Below are 20,822 nucleotides of genomic sequence, written 5' to 3' on the forward strand. Positions count from 1 at the left end.
AGCTGTGAAACAAAGGGACAACACCCGAGACACCTCCATGCTTGCTGCCGTTGAGTGGGAGAACTCTTATTTCTCATCTCCATCAACTATATTCTCTTCCAACAATAGTGGTTCAACGACCAAATCTCATTTTACCCTTTTCTTTATGCACATTGTAGGCTCTTACTCTAAACCAAGTGCTCTTATACTATATTGCTAGGCATCTAACCTAGCATTGACAAGCAATCCTAGTCTGCAACATCTTCATGCTCCCATCTAGCAACACCTTCACCTCTTTGCGCAGTGGTTTGGTTATGTGTGGGATTGCCATGATTGCACCTCTAATGTTGTTGATTGTAGTTGATAGTTGTGCCACCATTTCAAAATCACCTTTGCTATTTGCCAATATCCTATGATGATACTGTTATAATTGATGTAGATAATGATTGAAATTTTGTGAGTTGAGTCAACAGAGGTAAGGAGAGTTTTCTTTCCAAAAGTTAGGGTTGGGGAAGTGGGATGCAAGTCGTAAGGAGATTGAAACCTTGGGCTATGGAAATGATAAGGGAAGAAGATATATAAAAGACCAGTGTATTTTTTTAACCTAGATATATAAAAATTTTATAAAATAGACTCATGTTTCAATCAAGTATCCCAAGTTTATAAGCTAAAGTTTACTGTAAAATAGGCTTAATAAATAAAATACTATACTAGTTTTTAAATGTGACCATTTTTTTTTTATAAAATAAAAGATGGATACTCGCCGTATAATTAAAACGTTCGTGAACCGTAACTCTTCGTCTCCTTGTCATCCATCCTTCACGGTTCGCAATTTGCACACTCCCCTCTCTCTGGAACGAGCAAGGCGCCCTTCAACCACTCGACACGAGCGTCCGATTACCGACAGACCTCCGATCTCCGCCACCAGATCCGAATATGAACGATGCAGATGTCTCCAAGCAGATCCAGCAGATGGTGAGGTTCATTCGCCAGGAAGCTGAGGAGAAGGCCAACGAAATCTCCGTTTCTGCCGAAGAAGTAATCGAATTTTCCTTTAAATTTCTCATTCTTCTTATTTTTGTTCTTGTTCTGGTTCTTCGCCAATGTTTCTGTGTGCAGATTTCGTATGTTCTGCAAACCTAGGTTGATTTATTCTGTGATCAGATTTCTTAAGTATGGATTATATTTTTTCCTATTGGAGGCTTACAGTGTCCTCGGGTGATGGTTGCTAGTCCACTGCCCATTCGTTACCCCTTCTTTCCCTTTCTCAGATTCGAACCTGACACTTCCATCATGAAAATCTCAAACTTTAACTACTGAGACTTTAGATCTCTCTCTCACAGATATGCAGTGAAGTATGTGTGAGTACATAGAAGGTGTAATTTATGTAGATATTGGGCCACCGAGTTGATGTTTTGGTGATCTTTATTGCAGGAATTCAATATTGAGAAGTTACAGCTGGTTGAAGCCGAGAAAAAGAAGATCAGGCAAGAGTACGAGCGTAAAGAGAAGCAGGTTGAAGTTCGAAAGAAAATGTATCGTACTGAACTCTCTTTTTAATTGGCGCTGGCTACCCTGCCTTCTCTACCTTTTTCTTTCTAGCCATCGAAAATTACGGTTTGACTTCTGTCATGGAGTTTAGTCGACTTAGTATATTTTTAGACGTGTTTGAATCGTCTTGGTAATGTGAAAGCTTTTTCTTGGAGCTACCATTGCTGAATAGATAAAAAAACCCTAACAATACCAGTGAACTTAATTGCAAATAGTAAATCAAATAGAATAGAAGTTATCTGGTACATCAGGCCAAAGGGATGTCAACTTTTTTTTTTTTGTGTTTTTGTTTTTCTTTGAGGTTGAGGTTGTTTTTTGAGCCCTTTTCCAGATTGGAAATTAATTAGGCTGGACCAAACTTTGGGATTGAAATTCTGGGCTGCCTGGTTTGGAGTCCTGTTCTAGTTTTAGGCTGGACCCATTTGGACAATGCTCCTGTTTTGTTTGAATTACTTATAAAATATGTGTAGAAGTATGATAATTATGAATATAGAAGTACATAGTTACTAATTTAGGATGATTATTGTATTTCAATGTATATTAGTGCTGTTTGAAGTATAAATTAGTGGTGAGACTGGGCCTTTGGCCCTGCTATCTCATCGAATCTCCACTTGGCCAAGGTAATTGAAATTGGGATCCTACATAGGATTGATAGGATGGTTGTAAGGATTGGATTCTAGGACCAGATGAAGGATCATAAAATTCTACTAACTATATAAATAAATATGAAAATTGCATTTGTATGCTATTTTTTTTTTCCCTAAATTTCTATAATATAAATCTACAAAATTGACTAGTAAGTGACTCAAAAAATCACAAGTAGCCCCATGGTGGAGCCCTCATATGACAAAATAGCTGAAGTGTTGAAATTGTTGCAGTCCAACCTAAATTAAACTGACCAAAAATGAAAACAAAATAAATATGTATAAACAAAATAAGAACATAATTTTTAACACAAATTAGTCAACAACCAATCATACAATATGAACATCCATTGGTTTTTTCAAATCTTAACAAACAACCAAATTATCAAGCTAGATTCTGCATCAAAGTCACAATTTGTCCTATGAGTATCACTAGACCATCATCAATGACTTCATCAAGCCCATGATTGAAATCATCACCTTATTATAATTATTACTGTCAGATGCAGTAATGTATTATCCATCTACGTTCTTAATGTTTACAGTTTGCACCACTTAATGATCATCAATGAACTAATAATAAATTTTTGTGTCATAATTAATCTCTTTGGATTTACCCAAGAAAAAAAGGGATAGATTTATAAGAAACTTCGTTCAGTTAGATATGGTATATTAAAATAGGACAACAAAAGACTTGACCAATGAGCCGTATGAGTTGAAAATCTCATCTATGGTTCTAAGGGAAAAAATTGACCCATCTATTCTGACCTTGGAGAGCAGGCCATTCGCTAGGTTACAAACTCTACCGATGATATGGGCAAATTCCTTGCTTCATCTAAATGTGTAGAAGATTATAGACGCACTTAAAAACTGATTACTCTACTGTTGAGTTAGCAACCTGAATAAAAAAATAAATAAAATGAGAAAGAGTGTGTAGTTTCATTCATGTAAATAAACCAAATCACTTATAAGTGGTCCATTTCATGTAGAAGTCATATTCATATAGGACAGAAATCAAGCCTATTAGACATGTAAATTGAAAAATATTTTATAATATAAATGAATGTAGGACCTAAGAATTCTACCATGGTCCCACTATGATCCTACTAATTCTATTGCAATTCCACCATTGTAACTCTATGCAGGAAAAGAATCATTTTGGCAAAGTAGGATTTAGGATCTTACATCCAGATCAATATTTTAACAATCATGACTGGGAGTTTGAGTAGAATGAAATGGGCAGCCCCTTTCGGGTGCATTGTACTGTCACCATCGCAAAAGGAATATATATATGTTGCAACATTTTATTAATAATTGAATCCAACCTTAGTGTAGCTTTCACTACTCTTCTGATGTGTCAGAGTCAAATTTGTTAGTGTTGTTCGACACTCTGCTGAGTTCAATGTGCCAGCTTGTATCTTTGTTCGTGGGGTGTTCCTCTGCAGTTGGTGTTTAATTTTGAGTTCATGCTTGTTGTCATCACTTTATTTTTAAATTAGGCTTCTCTGCTGGTGAACAGTAGCTGTAATATCAAAGTATTTGACACATTTGTTGTTCCCTCTATGTTCTTCTGAAGTCATATGGTGTTTTCCAAGGAAAAAAAATAATTCTTTCGCAGGAATATTTTTGAAAGTCAGGGGTCGAGCCCTGAAATGAGAAATTTTAACTCAATTGGTGTAAAAGGCCATCTTGTTAAGATTATTTTGTTATATATGCACTTTCATAGTGAAAAAGATGCAAAGACACTATATTCATATTCACATTATTTTGGTATGTCGCAGTGAGTACTCTATGCAGCTCAATGCTTCACGAATCAAAGTTCTTCAAGCTCAAGATGACTTTGTTACTTCAATGAAAGAGTCAGCATCAAAGGAGCTCCTGCATGTGAGCCATGATCACCACGGTTATAGGAACCTTCTTAAAGATCTTATTGTTCAGGTCAGTAGACATTGAGTTCTTGCTAGTGTAGTATTGTGTGATTTGTTCACTGCAATTTTCAAATAAGTTTGAGCTGCTATGTTTGGCATTTCAAGAAATGAAGATCTGTGAAAATAGATATACTTTCAGGAAGTTATTGCAGGGGAGATTTGCTGTTAGGTCATAAAATCCATTGTTTTCCTCATGGAAATTTGAGAAAAAAGAAACATGGGATGAGAAGACAAGACAAAACTTAAGAAACCATGTTTGTTACACATCAAGTTATTGCAGAAGAAAAAGATTGCTAATACAGGAGCCATCAAAAAGTTAATTCTCACAAGATCCTGAAGTTATTTGAATTTTCATGTTCTCGTCCATTCTTAGATATATATATATATATTACTTTTAAAATTCAAGTGCTAGTGGAAATGAGCCAAAGATAATGCTCACATATGCTGTTTAGGATTTATAATTCATGATAATTAGCATGCTTAATAAATAAAAAGTTGTAGCATCATAATCATGAAAACTTTTAGCTATTACCATAAGGGAAATTATCTATGTTGCAGAGTTTGCTCAGACTGAAAGAGCCATCGGTTTTATTGCGTTGTCGGAAAGATGACCTTCATGTGGTGGAGTCTGTCTTGGATTCAGCGCTGCAGGAGTATGCAGAGAAGGCAAATGTTCATTCACCTGAGATAATAATCGACAACCTTGTCTATCTTCCTCCTGCTCCTACACATCATAATGCCCATGGGCCTTTTTGGTAATATTTTCAAAAACTTCCTAAGATCTCAATTAGTGGTTGCTTTACATTCTAAGATGCAGCTGTGAGCATTTTTTCCCCTGTATTTCCATTATGATTTGGTAAAAACCCTTCAACAGTGAATTGAGGCATTGGAAATGGATCAAAAGATGGTTTAAGCCTTCATTCTTTCCCTTCACTAGCATGTCAAAACTACAGTTGATTAGATATTATATGATGGTTTTTGAAGTTCCAACCCTTTTATTTTTATGCTTTCATCACTCAGATATAATGAAAAATAGGTAAGGTAGGTTAGGTTGTTGGCTTGATCGTCGTGTTAGAGACTGGGTAAAATGTCAAATATGCAATGGGCTCTTGCTTTATTTAGTACATGAGCAGTTAAAAAATTCAGTTCAGACTTGGGTTATATTAGCAACTTGGAATATTGAGACCAATTGTAATAGAAAGGCATACTTAACACAATTACTGCAAGAAAAATTAACAGAATTTGCCATCAAGAAACTATATGGGTAGGAGGAAATTTTAAAAAAATTGCAGAAAAGAGAAAACATGAGACTAGGATATGCATCATTCTAGACAAAGACCTAGTTGTTAAGAGAGCAGGAGATAGAATCATAAATATTGAAATGGTCTTAGGAAAAGTAATAAATGTCATTAGTGCTTATGCTCCTTGAAAAACCCTATGAGGGAATTTTGGGAAGATATGGATAATATTATACAAGGGATAATGAGGAGGAGAAGATATTCGTAGGAGCATGTATGAATGGTTGCATAGGAGAAGATAATAAAAGTTATGAGAGGATTCATGGAGGGCATGGATGTGGAGACAAAAATGAGTGAAGTGATATGGTTTTAGAGTTTGCTATGTCTTATGATCATATAACAATGAATACACAGTTCAATAAAGATTGAAAACACTTAACCTTCAAGAGTGGGCAAAATAACAGTCAAATAGAAAATCTCAATTTGATGGGTAGTTTGTGTATCATGTAAGAATTGTAAAGTTATTTTATGAGAAAGTTCGACTACATGGCATAAAGTATTAGTGTTGGATATATGTGCTAAGAATTGATCAATAATAGGATTAGGTGGTGAAATTGGAAGGGAGAAAACATAATAAAATTAAAGATAAAATGGTACAAGAAGGTAACTGTGAGTAGGAGATAACATGGGTGCAAGTGTTCTTTCGAATAGGATGACTTTCTGCTACAGATATGGGTAAATATACACTAGGCAAATCTAAAAGAAGGCATGCTAGTAAAGAGAGTTGGTGGTGGGATCATGATGTCCAAAAATCAATCAATACAAAAAAAATGTGGTTTAAGATATGGTAGTTTTAAATTTGAAATAAATTGAAGATTCAAAGAAGGAAATGCATTAAAAAAGGAAAAAATATCGCCTGACATTGCAGCCTTCAACCCTAGCCATCGACGGGCATTGCAGTGGTGCAGCCTCCATCGCCGGACGTCGTTTTGTTGAAGGCTTGAATCCTCTTTAAGCCACTCTTGAGAAATTCTCTCTCTCTCTCTCTCTTGGTCGCCATGTTCATGGAGGACAATAATCTCGAAGGTTCCTGTAGTTTTTTGAGAAAGTTTGAAGATTTAGTGGTTGATATATGCTCAAGAATGGGGGGTTCTATTTTATTTTTCGTAGAATCCAAGACTTTTGAATTCTCAGTTGAGGAGGGCGGTTCTTATTTCATGTTACGCATTTTTGAGCGAAATCGATACTCTCTCCGATCAGTTTGCATGGGCAAAGAGAGTGCAAAACGTTTGCTAGATATTGTGGAGGAGCTAATGGCCAATGTAATTCCTGCTAATTTTGCACAAACATTCAGAGATGGTGAGAAAGTGTTTATTTTGCAGTTGGGATCCAATGCACATGGTTGTTTTTTAATGATCTCAGAACTTATTCATGGCCGTTGGAAAGGATTTCTGGTGGTGCCAGAAGGAAAATTGGGCAGTTGGTGGAGAGGGTTTGGATTTCATCTTCGGAAAGCCATTGCTCTTGGGACATTAGCCAGAAAACAGTCATTAGCCAGCAAAAAGACATCCCAAATTGCACTTAAACCCACAGGGGAGAATTCCAAAACTTTTCTGTTGGCAGCGGTGGAGGGGGGGTCGGAGAGACGATGGTGGTAGCAAGAATGGAAAGCAATTAATGCCATATTCTCAAAATTCAAAATTGAGAAATTATAGCCACGATATACATGATTTGAGTACTGGGAAGGAACAAGCAAAATTAAAGGCTAATGTTTCGGTGGAACTTACTGAGAACGTTAGTGGAAACACAAATGTATCTTTGAATATAAGTCTCCGATTACATAGTGGGCCGGATGGAGAATGGGAGGTAATATGGTCCAAAGTTACTCAAGCTCAGGAAGTGGGCTGTACAGATAAGATCAAGGAAAACAATAAAAGTTTTAAGCCCAAAGTTCCCTTCAAGCCAAAGCCCAAGCCCAAGCCCATGTTAGTCTGGCGGCCTAAACCAACACAAGCCCTTCAAAACAATAAGACCCAGACTCCAGAATCGTCATCTTTAGCCTTGGGGAGTTCAGTGAGAAGGGGTGATGCTATGGTTCTCGATTTGAAGTGATCTGAAGTTGATTACTGAAGCGTGTCGATGCTAGCTCAATTGATGAAATCTTTCGATGACACCGGGACTGACAGTATCGGCACCGATGAGCCCGATAATGTGCTCTTAGGCTCTGACGAGATCGATAAGGAGCACTTAGGCTATGATGAGGCCGATAAAGAGTGCCTCGGCACCGGTGAGTCAGCAAACACAGTTGACGGTGAGGAAAACTTGCAGCGAGACATCCAATAGATTCTTCAAGAACATTTCGGAAATATTTTCAAGAAGTGGGGAAATTTTGAGTAGTGGGTGCTTGAGCTGCAAGATATCAGAAGATTTGCGGTTCCAATTCAAATTTCTTTGCCACCTAATGAAGTCACAGAGGGTTTGGAAGAGCAAAACCAAGTGTCCTTGGTTTCATTGAAGCCAGCACATATTTTGAAGGATTGGGCCTCAGACAACAATACAGAGGTTGCTGAGCTACCCAACGAGAGGGGTTTGTCGCCTTTAGCAGTGGAACCACTAGCCTATTCTTTACTCTTGACTATGGAAGGATTGGAAGTTGTGGATGTGGAGAGTCTAGTGAGGGTAGTACCTTATTCTAAGTGGTTCCAAAGAAGATTTAAAGGGTTTGAAAAATTTCTAGGCACGTCCTTACAAGGTTTGGAAAATCAAGTAACCACTTTTTTGCTGGCGGTTGAGGCTGAATTACACCGTAGGGCTACTTTGGAAAAAAAATGCACGTGACTTGAAGAGAACTGGTGCAAAAGGTTTAAGAGAACTGAAAGGTTTATTCAGTTCAATTAATTATGGTTCTACTTCATGTAGGCGTAGTGGAATTAATAGGGAGCGGGCTCTCTCTGTTTCTAAATGAATCTGAAAATACTTTCTTGGGATTGAATGAGGTTGAGAAGAGGCTTCAGATTTGTAATTTGTTGCGTACATGGAAACCTGATATTGTATGTTTGCAAGAGACTAAACTTGAATGGATTATTAGAGGAATTGTCCGAAGTATATGGAGTTGTCCTTATGTAGACTGGTTGTACTTGGGTTTAGAAGGTGCTTCTAAAGGTATTGTTCTGATGTGGGATCGAAGGGTAGTGGAAAAGGTGGAGGAAGCAGTGGGGTATTTTTCTATTTCATACAAATTTAAAAATGTTGGTGATCAATTTGAGTGGGCTTTCATAGGTGTTTATGGGCCAAATTTGAACAAGAGGCGTAGGAAAATGTGGGAGGAGCTGACAGGGCTGATTACTTGGTGGGATTCACCATGGTGCCTAGGAGGTGATTTTAATGTATCCACTTCCCATCAGAAAGACTAGGAGCTGTAAGGTATACTTGGGCTATGCATGAATTTTCGGATTTTATCTCTTTTCATGGGCTGATGGATATATCTATGGAAGGAGGCCTTTACATCTGGTCCAATTCTTCCTCCGCTTCTAGCATAGATCGGTTTCTTTTCTCTCAGTTCTTGGTGGATCACTTTACTCAATTTTCACAGAAGGCTATCCAAAATACTTTCTGATCACTACCCAATTCTGTTGGAGGGGGGGAGTCATCGGAGAGGTTGAACTCCTTTTCGCTTTGAAAATATGTGGTTGAGGGTGGAGAACTTTGTTGATAAAGTGAAGGAGTGGTGGGCATCCTATTCGTTCCAATGAAATCCTAGTTTCATGCTAGCTAAGAAATTGGCAGCATTGAAGTTGGATTTAAAAAAGTGGAATGAGGAGGAATTCGGGAATGTCACTGTTAAGATACAACAACTTTGGAACAAATTCAATGACTTGGATGTTAGAGAGGAAACTCATCCTTTAACAGCTGAGGAAAAGTTAGAACAAGCCACTCTCCGCACCAATATTGAAAAGCTCACTCTTTTAGAAGAGATTAGTTGGAGGCAAAAGTCTAGGGTGTTACATTTGAAGGAGGGGGATGCAAATACCAAATTTTTCCATAGAATGTATAATTCTAATAGAAGAAATAATGGTATTGAGAGCCTTGTGGTTAATGGTGCCTTGTCTTCCGATCAAGGTATGATTGCTGATTACATCACTCAATTTTTCATGAATTTATACTCTGAGCAACAAGTTAAGTCGATCATTCCCAGAAGTCTTAGTATTTTTAAGAATATCTGGTGATAATGCAGATTGGCTAGATAGACCATTTGAGGAGGTGAAAATTTTTGATGTCATACAAAATTTTAATGGTGATAGATCGCCTGGACTAGATGGATTTACAATGGCTTTCCATCATTTTTTTGCTAAAGGCCAGTTTGAGAAATCCTGAATGCTACTTTCATCACTCTCATTCCTAAAAAAAAATGAAGCAATTGAAGTAAAGGATTTTTGCCCTATTAGTCTTGTTTTTTTTGGGGGGGGGGGGGGGGGGGGTTATAAGATCATTGCTAAGTTCTTAGCCGCCAGACTTCGCATGGTTGTGGAAGATATAATTTCAACTTCACAGAATCCTTTTGTGAGGAATAGGTAGATTCTTGACCCTGTACTTTTTGCTTATGAATGCCTTGATGGTAGATTGAAAACTAGGGTGCCAGGGCTACTTTGTAAATTAGATGTTGAGAAGGCTTTTGATCATGTAAATTGGGGTTTTCTTATGAAGTTATTAGTACGGGGTGGGTTCTCTGCCAAATGGAGGCGGTGGATTTTCTTTTGTATATCTACAGTTTGTTTCTCCATTATGATAAATGGCACTCCTTGTGGGTTTTTTGAGAGCTCTAGGGGGTTAAGACAAGGTGACCCATTGTCTCCTTTGTTGTTTGTCTTGGTTATGGAAGCCTTGGGGAGAATGTTGGATAAAGCTGTCCATGATGGTCACATGTCAGGCTTTGGTATGGGGCGTATAGAGGGAAGAGCTTTGGTGGTGTCTCATCTTCTTTTTGCGGACGATACTCTAATTTTTTGTGACCCTGATCTGGATCAGATTTTGTTTCTCCATGTGATACTTATGTGGTTTGAGGCAGTCTCTGGTTTAAAGGTAAATTTGGGCAAGTCCGGGTTGGTTCCTGCTGGTACGGTGTTTAATTTTGACTTATTCTTGCACGTCCTTGGCTGTAAACAAGGTAATCTTCCTGTGGAATATTTGGGTCTTCCTTTGGGAGCCAAATTCCCAATTTTGGAGAACATAGAATGAAGGTTAGCAGGGTGGAAACGTTTGTGCTTGTCCAAGGGAGGTAGAGTCACGTTAATTAAAAGCACTCTATCTAATTTTCCCACTTACTTTCTATCTTTATTTCCTATTCCTGCTGCTGTGGCTAACTGTATTGAGAAACTACAAAGGAATTTTTTATGGGGTGGCATTGGTGATGAACCAAAATTCCATTTGGTTAAATGGGATACTGTTTGCTCTCCCGTTTCTTCGAGTGGTTTGGGGATTAGGAAGGTAAGACAGTTTAATGAAGCTTTGCTTGGGAAGTGGTTATGGAGATTTGGGATGGAGAAGGCTGCTTTTTGGAGGCAAGTGATAGAGGTGAAATAAGGCTGTGAATGGGGTGGTTGGTGTACTAGGCCTGTTAATGGTCCACATGGTGTTGGCTTGTGGAAAAATATTAGTCGGGGATGGCCTTCTTTTTCTGGCCACGTTCTATATGATATTGGAAATGGGTCTAAGGTGAAATTTTGGCTAGACCATTGGTGTGGTGAGACGTCTCTTGCAATCAGCTATCCTGATTTGTATAGATTTTGCCGAGATAAAGAAGCTAGCGTGGCTGAGCTTATAAAGTTTGATAATGGAGTCTTGTTTTGGGATGTAAGTTTCTTTAGGGGTATGCATCTTTGGGAATTTGGAGCCTTAACTGGTTTTATGGATACCATATATGGTGCATCGGTGAAGGGGTTCGGTGAGGATAAGATGTGCTGGAAATCTGATAGAGAGAAGGGCTTCTTGGTTAAAGGTTATTATTGTATTTTAATGGGCTCCCAAGATTGTGGCTTTCCTTGGAAAAGTATTTGGAAGCAGAAAATTCCATCTAGAATAGCTTTTTTCGTTTGGACTGCTGCTTTAGGGAAATGCTTAATGATTGACAATTTACGAAAAAGAAAGGTTCCGTTGGATTGGTGCTACATGTGCAAGTGTAATAATGAGACGGTTGATCATCTTTTTATTCATTGTCTGGTTGCAATGGACTTGTGGGTTATGGTGTTGGATTTGTTTGGAGTGAGCTGGGTTATGCTGCAATCTGTAGTGGGACTTCTAGCATGTTGGCAAGGCAGATTTGGTCGTTATCGAAATGGGTTTATTTGGTTGATAGTTCCTCATTGTTTATTGTGGTGTCTTTGGAGGGAGAGAAACAGTAGGTGTTTTGAAGATAAGGAAAGATCCATTTCAGACCTGAAGCTATTTTTCTTTACAACTTTGATGGATTGGTTGGCTGCTTTGCGAAACCAATCATTTTCTTCTGTTTTTGAGTTACTAGATTCTTGTAATTTCTGTTTTTGATTTGTTTACCCCATGTACACTCCTTGTGTATTTGGTGTTCATTTTGATATCAATAAACTTATTACTTATCAAAAAAAAAAAAAAAAAAAAGAAGAAAATTCTGCACGTAAGGTTCGAGATGAAGAGAAGAAGGGAATGAGTAGGTTTCCTTGAGCCTTACATGCAGCTCCAGGTCTATCCTCTTATATATTAATAAGAATAAAAAATGCATAAGCACAAAAATACCTTCATTTACGCAACCTAATTACTAAAAGAGCATATTTTCTTATAACACTCCCCTCAAGCTGGAGGACTATAATATCGCCAAACCTTAGCTTGTTACGACCATTAGACAAGGCAGGCTTAAATAAAGGCTTTGTGGAAACATTGCCTAACTTATCCACATATTTCACAAACTAAGTCTTCACGACCTTCTTTAACATAGCATCCCTAAAATAATGACAGTCAGCTTCAATGTGCTTTGTCCTCTAATGAAATATTGGATTGCTAGCAATATCAATGGTTACTTGATTATCACAAAACATATTTGTTGGCTTCATTACCAAGAATCTCATTTCTGACATAGAGACTTCAACCACAAAAGCTTAGTCACTATATGAGCCATAGCTCAATGTTTTGCTTCAACACTAGATAACAAGATTACTTCCCACAAATGCGCAGTTTTGAGTAATAGATTCTTGATCATCATAGAACCAACCCAATTTGCATAAAAGTATCCTATGATCTCAAAGTTTTTATTACATTTATATATCAAACCTTTGCTTGGAGAGAAATACCATAAAATCCTACAAACACCATCCCGGTGTGATTGTTTGGGGTTTTTCACAGACTCACCACCTCCTTTGCCAAAGATATGTCAGGTTTAGTGACAATTATGTGGATCGACTTGCCAACCAGCTGCTTACATCAATGTTTGTCTTGAAAGTCTGGTCTAACATCCTTAGACAACTTCATGTTAGGATTTATAGGAGTGTCAGCTCCTCACTTAGTAACTCCAAGGTATATTTGCTCAGAAAAATACTCAATCCACTCTTACATTGTGCAATCTCAATACCAAGAAAATAACGTAGTGTGTGCAAGTCCTTGATTTGAAATTTAGCTTAGAGCCACTGCTTAGCATCTGTAGTCCTGCTTTGGTCACTGCCAGTAATGATGATAGCATCAACATAAACTACTAGAAGTACCACTTATGCCTCCTTTATGGGGATGAAGAGTGAATGATCAGAGAAGAAGGGAAGAAGAAGAGAAAGCATTGTAGAAGATGTGGAGAAGGATAATGCTAGGAACAAGAAGATCAACACATTAAGGGGGCAAGTCGAGTGACAGTTTTTCTGGTCCATGTCTGCCCTCTTATATGTCAATAAGAATAAAAAGGCTTAAGAACACAAATACCTCCACTCACAGAACTAATTACTAAAATAGCATGTTTCCTTCTAAAAATAGTAATATAAAAATACATAAAATTTTGGAAATATGTAGACTATACAAGAAATGATGCAAAAAAAGGCTGGTTAGTGAGTTAAATGTAATAATTTAGATACTAGACTAGGCATTAATTTGAACTAGGCATAGAGCTAGAGAAATAAAAGGTGGAGACCTATGTAAATATCAAATGTATAAAGTTTTAGGATGATAATATTTTAGTTAAAGAAAGAAAGAAAAGAAAGATCATGGATTTATTCTAATAACCCATTTAATGAAAAGTTTGAAACCAAGTAGATGGCTAATGCTCAGAATTGAAAATGTTGAAACAACTAAAAATTTGAGATTTATTAGAAAAATTAGATTCAATGACGTTAATTATGCATTAAAGAAGATGAAATATAGAAAAGTTGTCAAATTGAATGCCATTCAAATTTAAGTTTATTTAACAATACTATGCGGACTAACAAATGCTTGATGAAGGATGGAAAAGCACTTTGATATTAATATAGAAAAATATTCATTGAAAATAGTAATAACTATCATATAATTAAACTTAGTTATGAATCATATAGTGAAAGTTTGGGAAATGGTAATTGCACAAAGATTAATGTCGCATTGGTTTGTTGCATCTAAGGTACCCTTTGGCATTGTGATTCCTGGGAATCTTGACAACGGACGCTTTCTGTTTAGAAGAATATTATTAATGGATTTTTGGCAGCGGTATTCTAATGAAATAACTTTGTGTACCTAAAATATTTCTAAGTTGGGGGGCAGATGATGATACTTCACAAAAAAATGCTTGTAAGTGTTATTTTAGCATAAAATTCAATAGATTAAAATAAAATACTAAAATATTATTCAACTCATTAAAAACTCATTACCAAGACAAAGAAATTAAAATAAGATTATAAATAATTACTTAATTTAAAGGCTAATTCAGTTGTGGATTTTTTTAGAAATAATAATAGGAAGAACAATGACAATGAAAACAGTAAGAATACTAATAAAATATGCAATTTAAACGTATGCTGGTCAAGCTTTATTGTTTAACTATGTGCAGGCACTTCATAATTAGGGTATTTTTTGTATTTTAAAAATATAACTAGGTTTTTTAAATATTTTTTTCACTTCATAATTTTGGGTGATTCCGTTGTCCCACAGGTTGGGAATCCGGATACCCACCTTTTAAAACTGGAATAAGGATGCTGGCATGGAAGAGCTTTGTGGGAATTTGGACCATTCATAGGAATGAGATTCCCGATCATAATACGTGAACTAAATGCAGGAATTGGGAACCAATGAGGATTCCTGGGAAGTGTTGGTTTCAATGAATCGAAAGCCATATAAGATTAGAAATGATGCATTTAGAAAATCAGTTTGGTTTTATGGTTGGGAGAATAATTACAAAAGCTATATACTAAGAGATTAGTAGAAATGTTTAGGGAAAAGAAAAAAGGTACTTGCACATTGATTTTGTTGACATAGAAAAGTCTATCATAGGGTACATATTGTATATGGTGGGTTCTAGAAACAAATAGGGTGGGTATTAGGTAAGTGGATGTCGTTAATGATATGTAATGAATACATTAGTGTTCGGTTTGAGGTGGAGAGTCTAAAGAATTTCCTCACAAGTCAATGGTCTGCTTTGAGTCCTTATCATTTAGTGATCGATAAACTTACTAAGCATGTGCAAAATGAGGTTTGCAAGTGATGTTGTCTTTGATTGATAAAACTAGAGGTGGAATAGAGTCCAAGTTAGAATTATGGATAAAAGCTTTAGAATGTAGAGGTTTTAGAATGAGTAAAAGCAAGATGGAATACATTAAATTCTAGTCAATTTAGGAGGAATAATGGAGAAAATATTAAACTTGATGGTGAAGAAATTCTCAGTGCAGTAGATTTCATTACCTGGTTCTATTATGTAAGTTGAAGGAGATATTCAATATGTAGTGCCTGGAGTTTAAATTAATTGGGTAAAACGTAGAAGTTCTTTGAGCATGTAGTATGACCATAAAACTAAAAGCAAAGTGCTACTGGTTGACTAAGAAACAACATATCCAAAAGATAAAGGTTATAGAAATGAGAGTGATAATATGGATGAATGGTATATTTCTACATAAAGTAAGGGTTGAACACATCTCTTGTAAGTTAGTGTCGCACTCACTGAAGATAGGGTAAGGGAAGGACACTTGTAATGTGGACCAAATAATGCTCCAGTGATGATGGATGAGTTGGTTGTTGTTAGTTGCGGTGGGATGAGGGGTAGACCTAGAAGAACTTGGACTAAGATAGCTAGTAAGGATTTGGAAACACTCTGAACTTTCTCTGGATAATGCCCTAAATTGTTCAGAATGGCATGGGGGTAGAGGATTCATGTAGCTAACTCCCTTAGCAGGACTTAAAGCTTGGTCATTACTTCTTACATAGCATCTAAGTAATTTCTAGCTTGACAACCTGCAATTCATGTATCGCTTTGGTTGGTTCAGAAAATAGGTCAACTGAGTTTATATTAAATCCCAGCTGGTCGGTATGGTGCATACTTGGAGGAGTTGTTGCCATCGTCATCATTGTTGTTTTTACTTATTTAAAGCAGCCTTTGGGTGGACCATTTACTCTTTCCTTTTTGTTTTTTTTTTTTGAAACCTTATTTTTACTTGCTTGAAAAACAAGTGGTTGGTTATTATTGTGTCTGAAATCAGTGGACTAACTTTTTAATGTCTTCATAATAACCCGATTCATTTAAAGAATCCTGATGCCATATGGATAAGCACACTGATAATAATTTTTTATTTTTCAGCTCTGGAGGTGTTGTGTTGGCTTCTCGGGATGGAAAGATTGTGTTTGAAAACTCCCTTGATGCAAGGTTGGATGTTGCGTTTCGTAAGAAGCTTCCAGAGGTATCTTTCCTTAAAGATATGTATATTTTTTTGTTTCTTTTATTTCATTTTTTCTTCCCCTGAATAGCAATAATAATTTTAGCCATTTGATTTTCACAAGAATATTCTGAAAAAAAAGGAGGTTTGGGGCAAAAGAAGGAAGAAAGTATTTGTTGAAATTATTTTGCAGTAGTTGTGTTTGTGTCATACTTGGTGACTTAGTGTATGCACTTATTCTTGCTTTGTTGAACATATTTTATATCTTACAAATTCAAAAAATTGAAAATTCATTGAGTTATGTGTGTTAAGGGTTTTATCTGCACACTCTTTGCATCTTTTATGTACTTCGATTGTTAATATCTTTTAATGCAGTCTTTGCACATGTGCTGCTGTAGATATGGATAAAGGAGAATTAAGTCTCATAAAATTTGTGAACATGAGCATGAGGTGTTACATATATAGCTGTTTTCTATGGAAATTAATTTGTAGACTTTGATTAGTGGTGAATTTTGTTTCAGAGGGAGGTGGATGAGCTGAACTTCAATTTGTTTTAAATTGTGAATAAAATTATCATATTTTTATTAGGAAGAAGTGTCATGATTATTTATAAAAGAACAAAGAGCACCCAAAAAGGGTTGTACACATGCTGACTAACATTTCTCTGGCATTGAATTTGTTTGCTTTAGAAAGAATTGTGTAAAGTAAAATATTCATTTTTTTTTTGAAACGTATATCAGAAGGCACAAAAGCTTAGCCAGCTACTCTAGGAGCATTGGTACCCCCTTATTTGTCGTAGTGGATGATGATTTGAACCACCCCTTCCAATACAGTTGATTGTTCACCCCTTTGCTAGTGGAATGACCATGGGGGGCATTGGAGAAAGTTATAACTATACTTCAAAACAAAAAGGATCCCTAAGAGAGTAAACCAGTGGTTGGAAGAGTCAGGTGTATGCTTCTTGAAGTGTATGCTCTTGGTTCAAACTCTGGTGCAAGTAAATGATTCCTAGGCTATGAAGCACAGAAACAGACATGGGTGTCTTTCTAAAAGATTCTGGACATGACACGACAAGGGCACAGGGATAAAAAGCATGTATGTATATGTTGTATATAATTATGCTAATAACACATTTTTTTAATCAAAATATGGTCCTTTAAAAAAAATAGCATTCAAGCATCACTGAATTTGCATCTGATGTTAGATATTTCTCTTTTATTTTTGAACTCTTGATTGATTGATGCAGAATTTTTTTTTTTGAAATGTGATTGATGCAAGTTGAAATTTTCTTAATTAAGACAATTATATATATATATATTTTAAATATAAGAAATCTCTCAAAAGTTGATAATATTATGACATGGGCCCTAAGATTTTATCCTTTTCCCTTATAATAATGCTTGTGTGCCATGCAAGTTTCAGATGCATCAGACTTGCCTAATCTGGCATGTCCAAACATAAAAAACTAAAAAAATAAACTTGACATGCTTGAGATTGGGGGTGTGTCAGTGTCTGATAAATGCCAGACACCAACACTTCCCCCTTGTTGAAGTGTTGGTTGTTTGGAGTTGCTTGGGAGCGCTCTACAGCTTGTGTGCCATCCTTTAACTAAGGTCAAAGAGCATGCAACTATGGCATCAGTGCCTGAAGTAGCCAACTAATTTACAGCCTTGACCTCAGTCTTTTGTGTGTGTGTTGGAGGTGGTGGGGGGGGTGGGGTTGGGGTTGAACTCCCAGTTTGGGCTTAGGGTGTTTGTGAATAAATCAATTGCCTCCTTAGGCTCTTATTTGTCATTGTTTCATTGTGAAAGTTCTATCAGAATTTGATATGTATGATAATAGATACATAGTTGTTTATACAACCAATAGGGGACACTTGGGAATTTCTTACACTACAGCTCTAATCCGATTGCCAGAAATTTTGGGTGCTTTCCTTTAGCTTCGTCAATAGCCACTTTCTATCTTTAAATCAGGGTATTGGTGGATGCTTTAGAAAGCTAGAGGACAAGAGATGGTCTAAAGACACCTGAAACTCCTAGCATGGGCATGGCCTGGATAGCCGATTGATGCAGGAGCATCGTGGAGATATAATTGGCCATGTGGGCCTGGCAGCGCCCTTAGGTTGAGTCAATAACTACCCAAGATTTCATGCTTTTGCTTTGTTCAATTATTTGCTTGCATTTCTTAATTTATTTTCTTAGAGACCTTGTGATAGAGGACAGAAGTTGGAGATGCAAGGGAAACACACCCTCAACTTCTCCAATTCAGATTCACAAATTGACTCTTTAAAGTTTTCATACCACATTTATAAGAAAGTCTAAATTGCAAAACAATTTCTAATAAACCACTACAGATACAAGAAATAAAAAATAAAGCCGCATATGCATAAGCCTAACTACAAACTATACTAAGAACCGCTACTAATTAACTTAACATATTTGGGTTTAGGATTCAACAATTCCTTGACCCTATTCTTTGAGGATTGTCTCCAAATTCATCCAATGATCTGCTTCCAATTCTACGTCAATTCCCAGATGCCGAAAAGAACCTTTGAGTTGGGGAAAGCACCTGGGAAGAAATTTTTGTGCTTCATAAGAAGGAACTGGTGGTGTGCTTTAATTTGGTTTGTGGAAGAGCTTGAGATGACATCAATTTGTACCTCTTTTTTGTCGACGGGGAAGGTGTGTGAGCTTTCATATGCAACATGCTTAACTCTCTTGTCAAATAACCATGAATACACCAAAAGGATATGAAGAATCTTATTGCACCATCTGCACAATTGAACAAACTTGAAGATAACAAGAAATGGTCAAGTTGGTATTGTTCAATGGTCACCCAAGCATCTTGTGTGGACTAGGATGTGGTTCAACCTTCAAATTTAACTTCCGCACAGCTTCATCAAAAAACTACATTTCTACTACTACCAGGATCAATAACAAAAGAACAAATCTGCTTATGGAAAATGACATAAGTTTGAACAAAATTTCCCATCTTCATTTCGTTTTAACATTGTGGGAAGAGAGGATAGGTTGAAGGACTAAACAATCTTCCATGCTGCCTTCTTTATTGAAGTTACTTGGGACTACTATCTCAGCTTTAATCACCTGGATGGCATCATCATCATTTTATTTTTCTGCAATTGCGAGGAGAGACTATAGCTTGGTGCCCAAAACATTGACAATTGAAACACTTAATTGCTAGTGGGACTTTGGAATCTATTTTAGAATGCTTAGGAGTCTTCCAAAGGTTAGTTAGTCCGAACTCCTTTGCCCAAGTGATCAACTACTTCTCTTGCACAACTCCATTGGCAATCTTCTCTAAGCAACCTGGACATTGTCATGATCCTGCTTTGGGTGTTTACTAGGGAGATCTTGGCCATTTAAGATGGTTTTGACCTGCATTATGAGGTGCCTTTTATAGGGCAAAACCGTGAGACCCATGGGTCAAAGCTACAATACCTAAAGGGAGTTGTGTTGAGAATCTTAAGATTGTCACACAACATTGCCAAATGTAATGAGACGACATGAAGCAAGCGTGGAGGCAAAAGCTGGCTTCAACCCTTTCCTATATCTTCTTTCGGGTCTATATCAACATGAGTCGCCAGATGATAGAACCTACTAGGTAGTGTTGGTTCACAGTTGAAATCAGAATTGGAATTGGAATCAGAATTTATTGGAATTAGAAATGGAATCTCAGATTCCTCTCTCTTGTTTGGTTTGACACAGAATTGGAATCGAAATTTAATACTATTTTATTACTTTTTATGTGTTGTTATATTATTATATATAATGTAAATATTAATAATAATGGTTAAAATATTTTATATTATAATATATAATATATTATTATATGTTTTTATCTAATGATGTCATAATATTAATATTATTTTTTAGATTTATGTAATATATATATATTATATTATTATTATATAGTATTATATTAATTTATTTTTATATTTAGACCATATATATTTTATTATAATATATGATATTATATTATAATTATATATGTGCCTGCCTATATTTAGTATTCAATATATTATATTTTTTTTCTATACTATATCATTATTAAATTTTATTATATATATATATATATTTATAAGAGATGATAATAATAAATATTTTATTTTTATTTTTAAGATTATAAATAACAGTATGGTAAATCAATAATTATACCTTAGTATATTGTAACATTTTAACATCTAATATTGTTCTATTAATTTTTATATGTTATGATGTTATTATATATAATAAAAAATATTAATAATGATGGTTTAATATTTATATTAAAAATTTAATAATATTTTAAATATTAATAATGATATCATTATATTAATATTATTTTTTATTTTTATATAATACACAACAACAACAAAACCAAGCCTTAAGTCTCTCTAGGTGGGGTTGGGTATATGAATCCTTTTCTGCCAATTTATGCGATCATGGACCATTTCTTTTGACAGATTCAGGACTATTAAATTCTTACTCATTATCTCCTCCCAAGTTATTTTAGGTCTACCCGTACCCCTTCTACTACCCTCGACAGTAACTAGTTCACTCTTCCTCATTGGCGCATTATGTGGCCTATGTTGCAAGTGTTCATACCATTTGAGTCGTCCCTCCCTTATCTTATCTTCTATAGGAG

General features: G+C 36.0%; 1 protein-coding gene across 1 annotated transcript in view; it reads left to right on the forward strand.

Annotated features, from left to right (window-relative positions):
- Window positions 1-746: 746 nt before the first annotated feature.
- The window catches only part of LOC131158432 (V-type proton ATPase subunit E-like), a 39,356-nt gene continuing 19,280 nt past the window's right edge, over window positions 747-20,822 (forward strand). The window contains exons 1-5 of the mRNA XM_058113303.1: window positions 747-1,017; window positions 1,414-1,514; window positions 3,956-4,112; window positions 4,661-4,857; window positions 16,103-16,202. Coding sequence (XP_057969286.1) covers window positions 916-1,017; window positions 1,414-1,514; window positions 3,956-4,112; window positions 4,661-4,857; window positions 16,103-16,202 — 657 coding nt within the window. The 5' untranslated portion in view covers window positions 747-915. The remainder of the gene's footprint in view (window positions 1,018-1,413; window positions 1,515-3,955; window positions 4,113-4,660; window positions 4,858-16,102; window positions 16,203-20,822) is intronic.

The sequence above is a fragment of the Malania oleifera genome, chromosome 6 (assembly GCF_029873635.1).
Source record: "Malania oleifera isolate guangnan ecotype guangnan chromosome 6, ASM2987363v1, whole genome shotgun sequence".
NCBI lineage: Eukaryota > Viridiplantae > Streptophyta > Magnoliopsida > Santalales > Ximeniaceae > Malania > Malania oleifera.